Consider the following 12,229-nt stretch of genomic DNA (forward strand, 5'->3'; position numbering starts at 1 on the left):
AACACAGTTCGTCTTGGAATCTGTGGCAGAGATGGGTGATCAAGGACATCCCCATGTCCACGCAGAACTCAGTGTGGGCTTTATTCACAGGGGCAGAAGAGAGAGTTACTAATAGCAGCAGACAGTGGAGACACTTCCTGAGTTATTCATCTCTGAGTCAGCTCTGCCATCAACCAGCTGAGGGACTGTAAGCATGTGTCTGACTCCATTGGCATCCACTCTCAGTTCTTGTCCTTTAATAGCAGGAAAAGGGGGTGAATATTTATTGGGTACTTCCTGTGTTCCTGGCACTTGCTACTATTTTCCCTGAAATATCATCGATATCTTATCTAAACCCTGTTACATTCTAGTATGTGCTACACTTAAAAAGGCATCAATGATGAGAGAGAATCATTGTTCTGCTTCCTCCTGCACACCCCATCCTGGGGACTAAGCCCGCAACTGAGGCATGTGCCCTGACTGGGAATTGAAATGTGATCCCCTCGTTCATAGGTTGACCATTTGGAATCATTGTACTGTCTAGTTTCTTATGAGTGATGTTGGGAATTCAGAAGAAAAGGAAGCCAAATGGAGGCTGATGGAGGTAAAGCAGGGAAGGTCTTGTGGAGGCAATGGATGGGCTAGTTGATCGAAGGGTGGAGGCTGATTGGTTTTAACTTCCTCCTGTGTGTGGCCCATCCTATATAATAAAAGCCTATTATGCAAATCAACTGAACAGCAGAAGGATCCATGGGACGATTGGTTGCTATGATGCGCACTGACCACCAGGGGGCAGACGCTCAATGCAGGAACTGTCCCCAGCCTGTGGGCCCCAGGCCAACCAAGGCAGGTGCCAGTGGGGAGCCTCCTGCTTGCCTGCAGAAAGAGTTGCCCCACAGAGGGAGGCAACTGACGGTGGCAAGGTCAGGGCCAGTGAGCAGGTGGTGCTAGGCTGGCCAAGGTGGGTGCCACCAGTGCCTCCCCTAATCATCCTGCTGGTCGCCCCACAGATTGGCCCTGATTGCTAGCCAGGCCTAGGGACCCTACCCATGCACGAATTTTGTGCCTTGGGCCTCTAGTTAATTCATAGTATCCATCTGCCTTGGTTAGTGAGTGGGAAATTCTGGGGAAGCTTGATATTGAATTTTAGTGCTGGATGGGCCTTTAGATATCACCTAGTTCAAACAGATTGTTTAAGGAGGAGAAAGCCTAGGCCCAGAGCGGGGAAGTGGTTTACCCAAAGTCACACAGCTGGTTTAGAGGCATATCCAAGATGTACCCACAGCTTTCCCATCTCTCTTCTCCTAAGGACCTCCTGTATCATTTGAACCGGGAGCTTTTCTGGTAGCAGCCTGAGATCATGGCTTTGGATGACCCAGTGGATTCCAAAGGGCTTGGTGCCACTGGCTCTGGTTGCGAATGATGATCTTTGTAATCAGATCCCAGACCCCACTTTGTGTTGTGTGACTGGAAAACGACATGCATTAAAGCCAAGGTCATGGACTTCTTTTGTGTGGCCCCAGGCTGACCTCTTCCTTGTTCTTAGTTACAGATAACAGAATCCTTTTTAACTAATTCAAACAGAAAAGGATTTATCAAGGGTCCAACTAGTTCCAAAGACAGACACCAGGCAGAGCTTCCAGAAATGCCTCTCCTAATTACACTGTGAAATGAGGCCACTGTGAAAGCTGCTGCCCCTGATATAATCGTGAAAGTGCTGCCACCACTACAGTTTCCAAGAGCCATGCCACCTCAGCCACATTCTGCACCAGCAAAACGATGCTTTGAGCCTTGTCCTTCTTCTCCAATAACAGTCTTGAGCAAGTGCTTCTGAATGGTTGAACTTCAACTTCATCCAGAACCTAGCTGCAAGGGAGTCTGGGAAATATAGTTCTTAGCTTTCCTGCCTCTGTAGTACAAAGGTAAAGAGATAACAAAGGCAGTCCCCATGCTTACAGTTTGGAAGGGAAATGGATATATAAACAGACTATTTCAATACAATGTTATTTGCTCTCATGAAAAGAGTTTATAGAGGACCATGGAGGTAATTGTCAGGAAGCCTTCCCAGAAGTGGGTGCATTTAAAGTGGGTGCTGAAGTATTAATATGAATTTTCTGGGTGAGAACAACAGAGGGGGGAGTTCAAAAACACAAGGGAAACAGAGAGAAAAAGTGAGTGTGATATGTTGGGAATCCCAAGTGCCTAATTCTTATTAACTCTACTTCAATTCTTTTATGATAAAAGAACAAGGAGACAACTTATTTTATAAATAGGAGCCAATTTGTTGTATGAAATATTTTCATATTTTGAAATATAATTTTAAATTACTTAAATATATAATTATAGTACTCTCAAATTAACTATTGTGATATTGAAGTTATTAAGAACATATTTATGAATATGTTTATATTTATATTTTCATTTACTTCAGAGAGGAATGGAGAAGAAGAAAGAGATAGAAACATCAATGATGAGAGGGAATCATTGACTGGCTGCCTTCTGCACGTTGGACTGAGCATGCAAACCAGGCATGTGCCCTTGACCAGAATTGAACCTAGGACCCTTGGGTCCACAGGTTGAAGCTCTCTCCACTGAGCCAAGCCAGCTAGGGCTTATGAGTATATTTTTAAATTAACTATGAAATTGTATTTAAAAGTTATTTTAAAAATATTTTGTTCTAATATTTTAAAATACTTAAATATATAGTTATGCTTTAAAATTAACTGTTAAGTCTTATTAAAATTAAAAATAACACACATTTATGAACAGAATATGTTTTAAAGTATTAAATCTGAAATTAAAAGCTGTTTAGCATACAAATATTTTTAAAAGACACCAACTTAATGGGTGTCTTTTAAAATACTACAGAAAATGATGTAGTATTTCTAAAGTTTGCACACGTAAGTTGGACCCGTGAGAACACAAGCAAAAACTATTGACCGGTTTCTGGGAAATGCCTGAGGAATGCCTGTATTTTAAATCCTTACTCATGGATGGCAGGGCCTGGGAGCAGCCCTGGGGCATCTCTCCCACTTCTTTTTTTTTTTTTTTTTTAATGTATTTTATTGATTTTTTACAGAGAGGAAGGGAGAGAGAGATAGAGAGCTAGAAACATCGATGAGAGAGAAACATCGACCAGCTGCCTCTTGCACACCCCCTACCGGGGATGTGCCCGCAACCAATGTACATGCCCCTGACCGGAATCAAACCTGGGACCTTTCAGTCCGCAGACCGACGCTCTACCACTGAGCCAAACCGGCTTCGGCCATCTCTCCCACTTCTGATTCTCCAGGGCTCCCTACTGCGAGCTCACTGCCCTCACATGTAGAGTTGCTTGACGCTGCAGGCTTCTCTTCTGAGGAGCTGAGGCTGTCAGCTTAACCTGCCCGCTCTCTTCTGCACAACCTCCAGACGGAGGCCAAGAGGGGAGGGTCACCTGGCCTCTGCCCGGGAGGCCACACGCTGCCTCCTTGGTCAAGACCAGCAGTGAACCACTATGTTTTATCTTCAAGGGAACCTCCCCACCCCAACTCAGCCCTCCCCACCCCCAGTCAGGTGATGTGCTTCCTTCCAGCGTGTGAGAAGGGGAGGCCGTAAAGGGGTCCTTCGCAGTGTCTGGTGTCCTTGTAGATGAGTGGACAGGAGCAGTCTTGAGGCTCATGGTGCAGCTCTGGGCAAGTGAGTTAAATCCTAGAGCCTGTATGATGCTATGGCATCACTTTCCTTGTGGGCTGGTTATAAAGATCAAAGTGGATGCCTCCTTGTCAAGTGGTGGGCCCGTGGTAAAGGCTCGGCAAGCATTGGTTGAAATTGGATTTGTGATTCTTCATGAAACTGCTGAAGGGACCCTGAGGTAGCTCTGACATGCCTGGAGCCAGCTGGTGTTGGAGGAGCTTGGGTGCCTCTGCAGTGTGGTCTAGACCAAGCTTGGCCGTGCCCCACACTGACAGTGGGACTTGGAGTTCCATCTGTTTAGCCTCAGTTTTCCCAGCTGCCAAATGGGGGGAAAGAAATGTCAATCCCACCTAGTCACTGCGTGAGCATGAGAATCAAGTGAGCTAATGGAGATGGAAATGCTTGTGCAGAAGCAAAGCGGTGGATCTCAGCTATGCTTGTGGCTGTCACCGTGTAACACTTTCCCAAGAGAAAGATGAGGGGGCAGGAAAGGGCAGGGCTGGCTGAAGGCAGCCACCTTGCCGCCCGGCCCAGTGCTGCCTCCTTCAGTGACTGGTCACAGGAAGAGCCAGAGCAAGTTCCCTTTCCAGCCACCAACTTGGAACCACTTGCTTCTGAATGTCATCATTTGCTGATGTGGGGCCATCCTCCCTCCCATAGATGCTTATGCTCAGTGATCAAGCCAGAGGGCCCAGCCGTTCTGGAGCCTTCCACCAGCTCATCTGCTGGGTGGGACTGATTTGCTCTACTTATTTGATAAGGACAGACTCCCCCCCGACCCCCAACAAGGGTCCCTGAAAGTCAGGCCGGCTTCTCTGCATAGTAACCTTGTCCCTGTTGGTTCCCAGGTACTTTGAATTTTACGAGGGCCCTTTAGAATATAACTCCACGAGATGCCTGGAGCTGAGGACCGAGATCTTGGAGGTGAAGGTGCTGTCCATGTGAGTGGGGCTGGGCTGGGTGGTGGGTGCATGGCGCGCATGGGAGTTGGGCAGGGCCAGGGGGCAGGTGGGGATTTGGGCAGAAGGAAATATGGTAGGAACCTCGGTGGATCAGACAGAACAAGCATGAGGTCTACTTCCCAGGGCCCTGGCTTCGGGAAAGCCCCGAGGGCCGCACACAGGGATGATTGCATTTTGTGAAAAAAGCCCAAGTTTGCTGGGTCACCTCTGTTGACCTGGCCTTTCAGTCCCGACTCAGTTACCGGTCTCCGAGATTATCATCGCCGGCTCCTCGGGTACAGAAATCGAACAGGGCCCGGGAGCGTCTTACCTGAAATGTAGTCCTGTGTGCGAGGGTTAAGCAGCACCTTCCTGCTAGGGCCTTTTAAACATTTTATATTCATTAAAATTTTACAAAAAGGTAAACAGGGAAAAGTCCCCTGCCTACAGTTTCTTGCCCACAGCCCCCCAGTTCTCTTCAGAGGTAAGAGGCCACCCCGGTGTCCCCTGCATCCTCTCAGAAAGTCTATGCAAAACCCAGCTTCTACGTACAGGTATTCTTCACTTTTCCTTCCTTTTGTTTTTTTATTTTTATAAATGGCAAAAGTCTTCCCCCTCAGCAATAGATCACCATGTGAGAAAAAGTGTGTTGCATGCTGAACACTGTAGCGCGTGGGCCTGTCCCTGCTTTCCCTCCCGTGACTGCCATGAATTTGGTAAACCATTCAGAGGACTGTGTGCTGTGCTCATCGGGACAGGATGTATGTTGATTTTAAAATAGGTATGTCTGGATATGGAAGAACTGCAGTTTATTGAGGCCGGCAGTGCTGGGCGCTCAAGTGGGCTCATGGGCCCCGGACTCGATCCCTGCATTGCAGTCCATGGCCCACAGGCAGGAGCCACTGCTGCTTTAGCCCTCTGACATGGTCTCCGGGGAGTGTGGGTCATAGAAAGAACATGAGCCTTGGGTTCAGGCAGACCTGGGCTCCAAAGCCAACGCTGGGCTTTACCAGCTCTGCATCTTCATACAAATGACTTAACCTCTCTGAGCCTTCTCTTACCTATAAAAATGGGGACACTCTCACATAGCTTTTCAGGGTGGCTCTAAAGACTAGTTGGATTAACATATGTGAAAATAGTAACCCAGCAGTCCACATACACACATAGTAGGTGCTTAGTGTTCATTGATTCTTCCATTTTCTTCTCTCCCCTTTCCTTCCTCTCTGGAACCAGCAGCAGCAGCTTTTCTGGGCTGTCATTCAGACCCCGTAAGCTTAGTAGCTGCAGGAAATGTCCAAGATAAGAGCAAATGTCCAGCTGGGATTAGCTGTGTCGCTCACGGTCTCCGTACTAACCCAAGGGCTGTATGCTCTCTTTAGAGGGAACATGTGAGCGGCTCACCCTCCCGCCAACCCCACCCATCCCTGGGTTGAGCACACACCGTGGTGCCTGCCCCCAGGAGCTCCCAGCCCAGCGGGGAAGCGCACAGTAATAACTGATTACCTTAGGGAGATGAGGATGACAGGGAGCTTGACCTGGGCTGGGGGGAGGGGTAGTCAGGTCAGGCCTCTCTGAGAAAGCGATGGTGTGAAGTGTGATAGGAGTTAACTAGGCCAAGAGGATTCCTGACCGAGGGAACAGTTTGTGCAAAGGCCCTGTGCCAGGAAGGAGCCCGCTGCGTCCCAGGCTGAGCAGGGTCAGGGCAGCTTGAGTGCCAGCAGGAGAGGGGGAAACAGAAGCAATGCTGCTAAAGGGGCAGGCAGGGCTGGGCCTTGTGGGGCGGGATTTAGTTTTGCCGTTATGAAGGCACTGGGAAGGGCTGGAAACAGGTGGGGAGTAGGAAGGATTGGATACCGAGGAGTGGGGATTTAGTGGCGAAGATGGGTGCCTGGACCTCAGTTAGGAGCCACATCCATAAGCTCATAAGCAGAGAGAGAGCCTTTATCTTTCCCCCAAATTCAGAGACTACAGGCCTGCCCGTGCCACCCTGTGCAAACCCAGGGCCCTTGTAGAGAGCACTCGGTATCATTTCAAAGGGCAAATCTTCCGTTTTTTTTAAATTATGAAAAACAGACAGTTTCTCCATGGTTACTTCAAGGTCTGCACAGGACGACCTGAGGGACCCCATATATTTGCCTTCCCTCTGCGTTGCTTCCCATTCCTCCACCCGTATATTGTTTGTATGTTGGTGTCTGTCCCTGTGCTGGCTTGCTGGGCTCCCATCACAAGGGACCACAGACTGGGGGCTTCAACACCAGAGCTTCCTTTTCTCCAAGTTCTGTGGGTGGGAGTCAGAGGGAGGTGCCAGGAGGGCCGGGTCTCTCTGTGGCTTTGCGATGGCTGCCTTCCCTGTCTTCACACTGTCGTCCCTCTGGGTGCCTGTGTCCTCATTTCCTCTAATGAGGACACCAGTCACAGTGGACGAGGGCTCACCCTAGGGATGCCATTTTAACTTAACCACCTCCCCAAAGACTCTGTCCCAGAAAGATGGTCACGTTTTGAGATGCTGGGGGTTAGGGCTTCAACATATGGATTTTGCGGGAGATACTACTCAGCTCCTACTAGTCCCTATCACACCTTCCATTCAGGGACTAAATTAGAAATTGCCTGGGCCCTTGGTTTCATGCCTGAATCACAAATGTTGTGGGGTGCGATGGGGAGCCTGGGCACCTGCGTGCTGTGCTCCAGCCCAGAGCTTGTGGTGGAGACTCTGAGTCATTGGGAAAAGGCTAAATTCTCATCTGTGAACTGAGGGGCATGGATGGATGCGCTCTGAGGCCCTTCAGCGCATGGGGTCAGCTGGAGTTCTGTCTGAGGAGATGGGACCTGCGCGATTCACCTGGGGAGATTCTCATCCAGCATTGCTCCTCTCAGTGGGGAAAGTCAGTGAGCTGGAAACCCCACTCGGACAGGCCTCGCTCCTGACAATACCAGAATGTGAGGAATTGCGCTATGATGATTTGTTATGAAAATGCATTGTCCCTATATTGCTGAATTCAGTCATTCTAGAGCCTCTTTATTTTTATTTTTAAACTAAAGGCCCGATGCACGAAATTTGTACAAAAGTAGGCCTTCCTTCCCCCAGCTGCTGGCACCCGGGACCTGGGCTTCCCTTGTAGCCCTCGTCAGGAAGGACATCTGGTCTAATTAGCATATTATCCTTTTATTCTTATAGATCAGCTTGTGCCTGTGCTCACAACCAGATGATCTCACCTCACCAGATGCCCTCTCCTGCCACCACTTCCCCTCTTTCTGGGGTGGGGCCCTCACTGAGACAGGAGAGGGGCTGGGGCCAGGTCTGACAGGGTTCTCCAGGCGTCTCTGAGTCCTGGAGCCTGGCCCTGCGTGGGCTCAGGATGCGTTTGTAAAGTGAATGAATGGATGGAAAAGTGAATGTGACCAGAGTGGAAATGAGGAGGTCATGAAAGAAAAGGGTGGGTGGGTGGGTGGGTGGGGGGAATGAGATGGCCATTATCATCTCATTATTATTGCCATCTCTATCACATGGCTAGAAACATACGAAAGTTTATGATAATAAAAAGCAACAGTCCTCTGCCGCACACCCTAACCCCACCCTGCTGCTTCCAACTCTTGGCTGTCTCTGCGGTACCTGCTCTCATACCTCTCAGCACCACTGCATGCCATTGTCTCCTGACTTATCCCGTTTGCAGAGCTTCCCCTCCCGTCCTGCCTTGGCCGGTGAGGATTCAGCTCCCTTAGCCTACACCCAGCCCCGCCCCACTATGCTGGGTGAGGACTGTTGCTATTTGTAGTTCTGCTATCTATAGATTGCCCAATAACCTGCTTCTTTTTCTACTAAACATTGGCAGCATCTCTTGATCCAGCACTTTGTGATATGAGGCTGTTAAAATTACTCCTACGTTTTAGTTCCAGCCGCTGGCTTCGGTCATCCATGAGTTTACCTTTAAAATGTCAAGGCTGCCAACATGTACATTCTATGTGTAACCATAGCAGCCTTTTGGGGGCTTTTCTCTATAGGTTGATTCTAAAATTTGAAGATCAGATAATGGTGATTCCATCTTCTTTTTGTACAGGTCTCCTCCCCTTTTTCCCCCCTGAAGCTTCTAGTCATCTTTCCCCCCTTGAACTCTCATATCTATTATGCCCTATTTTCCACCTCTACCCGCCTTCTCCCTCAACTAGACATTCCCCCAGGTTTCCATTCATCCTCCTGCCTCACCCGGACAGGCTGTGTCCTGATAGGCCACACACCATCTCCCCAGGGCTTCCTTCTCTGCCTGCTTAGGTCGGATTCACCTGAGAATCCATAGGCACTTCTTTCTTGGTTTACTCCTTCATTTTTGCTTCTACCCCCTCTTTTAGCAAAGTCCCTGAAGGAATGGGTGGGAGGCAAACTTTTGAGTCCTTCTGTGTCTAAATGACTTAGTTCTTCCCTTATACTTGATCGCTGGTTTGGTGGGGTTGGTGTTTTAGATGGAAGTCATTTCCCCCCAGAATGCTGCTGAAGAGCTTCTGTCATCTGCTAGCACCCAGGGCCACACGCACATGACACTTGTTCCTTTGGAGGTGACCTGCCTTTTCAGATCATGGCGTTCTGAAACGTCCTGATGGTGACCTACACACCACTGGGACCTCTTCAACTGGGCTCATGTCCAACTCTCGAGCATTCTCTTTGAGTCCTTTGTATTTGCTCTTCTTCATTTTCCTCTGTTTCCTCTTTTTAGTGTATCTAAGAGTTGAATACTGGCTCCTCTAACACTCATATAGTTTAATCGCATCTCTTGCTATCTCCCTGCCCTTTGCTTCTGCTTTCTGAGAAAAGTTCTTGACTTTATCTTCTGTTTCATCTAGTGAACTTTCCCTCTCAGGAGCTCTTATTTTGTTCTCAGAGGGGCCAGTTCTTATTTTAAGGACCTCATGACTTCTTGAATAGCTCTGGGACTCAGGAGAATATCTTGGAGTCTGTTTCATGACTCCAATAGTTCTCTCTGCAGTCATTCTTTTTTTTAAAGCCAGTATTTTTATTTATTTAATTTAGTTTTGTGTGTAGGCACAAATAGTGATTAATATGAAACAGTTTATTAGATACACAAGCTTATATTATGAAGAAAAATAATGAAAAAAAAAATAGAAAAATGATGCCCATAATTATGACATACCAAAAAATCAAATATTTTCTCTTTTAAAATGTATTTTTCAATTACAGTTGACATATAGTATTATATTAGTCTCAGGTGTACAACATGGTGATCAGACATTATCATGATTTATGAAATGACCACCCCAATAAGTCTCATACCCACCTGACATAATTATGACACCCATATGACACCTTGCATAGTTATTAGTGTTACTGACTATATTCCCTAAGCTGTCCTTTATATTCCTGTGACTATTTTAATAACTGTCAATTTGTGCTTCTTAATCCCTTTTACCTTTCCACCCATCCTCTAACCCCCCTCCCATCTATGGACCACCAATTTGTTCTCTAAATCTATACATTTGTTACTGTTTTGTTTGGTCATTTTTTAAAATTCCACATATAAATGAAACCATATGGTATGTGTCTTTTCCTGTCTGACTCATTTCATTTAGCATAATACCCTCTAGGTCCATCCATGTTGTCATAAATGGTAAGATTCCATCCTTTTTATGGCTGAGTCCAACCCCATTGTATATATGTACTGCAGCTTCTTTATGCATTTGTCTATGGATGGGCATTTAGGCTGCTCCATAAATTGGCTATTGTAAATGATGCTGCAATGAACATAGGGCTGCATATATCTTTTCTAATTAATGTTTTTAATTTCTTTGCAATGAATTCTCTGTGGTCATCTTATCTGATGGTTTATCATGGTCTATTTTCTCAGGTTGACCAGGTGGCCCTTGGTTATCAGTTCCTATTTAAACAATACATGAGGCTGAGAGCAGCTTTCATGGAGGGGGTAGGTCTTCAAGATTGCTGCTGGCCCTTTTTCTGTTAGAACATCCAGATCTTTTCACTGGGAGTGATAATTTTTTTTTTTTAAGAAGCCGGAACTGACAGTCTGATTCATTCCCTCTTCCCTCCTCTGCTTGACATTAAATATCTGGCCACCGTGGGGGTGGGCTTGATTGTTTCGGATATGGACTCACAACTCATCCTCATTTTAACACTATGTCCCTGCCCTGTCCTCCACCCCCTTAAAAATTTTCTGTGCAAATCAGCTCTATCTCTGGGCTGTGCCCTTCCTCCTTATGTCACCCCTTCTCCTTTCACACACTTGTTGAAATCTCTCTTTCACTGAGACCTTCCACCCACTCCCATTATTCTATTCACCTGGTAGCTTATACCTTTTTTATTCTTCTGGAATGTGGTGTCTTGGGAGAAAGGAGGTAAGGGCCTGGGATCACCCTTCATCTTAAAGGTGATCTGTGCATCAGTAAAGCAATTTATAAAATATTTTTACAAACATTATCTCACTGGATCTTTCTGACACCCTTTGAGATGGGCAGGACAGAGGTTATTGTATCCATCTTACAGATAAAGCAGCTGAGTCTCAGAGGGATTAAGTGACTTAGCTGAGGTCACATTGCAAGTTGGGGATGGAGCCAGGATTCAAGGCTGGGTGTTCAGGCCCCATCCTTGGTCCATGTGTGATGAGGGCATTGGAGGCTCAAAGAATGGGGCTCAGATGATGGTAACAGTTGAACTTGAAACCCCGGCTGTGTTTCTGGGAGGCATTGGCACGGAGGGGGCTGCTCTGGGGCCTGGGTTGCAGGAACTGGGGGAGGGAATCAGTGTGTGAGCCAGGGTGCCACTGTGCAATGACACTTATACTCTGGTGTCACAGGAGCTTGAGAGATGAGAGCTGCTGTGGGGTTTGGGAAAGCCAGAGGAAGGGTCAGGATGAGAGGGGTGCTCCTTCCAGCTCTTTAAAGCTGCCAAGCAGCTGTGTGAACTGGGTCTGAGGCCCATGTCCCACTCTGCTTCCCAAATTCATGGACTTTGTTGCTATCCTGACTTCTCCTGAAACCACCCCTCCACCCACTGTCATGTGTCCCTTGTAGGCAAGGGTTGCCCTGTTTGGGAACAACTATATCCTCCTGCAGTTAATCACAGGGAAACAGCTCTGTAGAATGAACCTGTCTTATTTAGTTTATTTCTTCAATCTTATGGTTAAGTGATTATTTGTCCTTTTTATTTTATTTGTTTTATTATTATTTTTTTTAAATCCTCACCCAAGGATATTTTTCCATTGATTTTTTAGAGAGAGCGGAAGAAAAAGGGAAAGACAGAGAGAAATATCGATGGGAGAGAAACACATCCATTGGTTGCCTCCTGCACGTGCCCTGACCAGGACCTGGAATTGAGCCTGCAACCCAGGTATGTGCCCTTGACCAGAATCAAACCTGGGACCTTCAGTCCTCAGGGTGGCGCTCTATCCACTGAGCAAAACTGGTGAGGGCGATATTTGCCTTAAAAAAAGAAATCATGGACCCCTTTGGGAACCTGATGAAAGCTTCCAGTTTTCCCCAAGATGTGTACCTGGTGGACAAACATGAGATTGTCACTATGATTCAGGGGGCTCAAGGGTTCCCGTGAGTCCTTCAGTGGACCCCAGGGTAAGAGCCACAGTTACAGTAGTTTTCTGCTAACACCCAGCTCCTGA

General features: G+C 47.2%; 1 protein-coding gene across 5 annotated transcripts in view; it reads left to right on the forward strand.

Annotated features, from left to right (window-relative positions):
* The window catches only part of ST8SIA5 (ST8 alpha-N-acetyl-neuraminide alpha-2,8-sialyltransferase 5), a 56,237-nt gene that overhangs the window by 23,458 nt on the left and 20,550 nt on the right, over window positions 1-12,229 (forward strand). For 4 of the 5 annotated variants that reach the window (XM_084888205.1, XM_084888207.1, XM_084888204.1 and 1 more), the window contains one exon: window positions 4,503-4,595. The exons of the other annotated variant lie outside the window; for it this stretch is intronic. In XM_084888205.1, coding sequence (XP_084744331.1) covers window positions 4,503-4,595 — 93 coding nt within the window. The remainder of the gene's footprint in view (window positions 1-4,502; window positions 4,596-12,229) is intronic. 5 annotated transcript variants of the gene reach the window in all.

This window comes from Pipistrellus hanaki (genome assembly GCF_964339955.1).
Source record: "Pipistrellus hanaki genome assembly, chromosome: 6".
Lineage (NCBI taxonomy): Eukaryota > Metazoa > Chordata > Mammalia > Chiroptera > Vespertilionidae > Pipistrellus > Pipistrellus hanaki.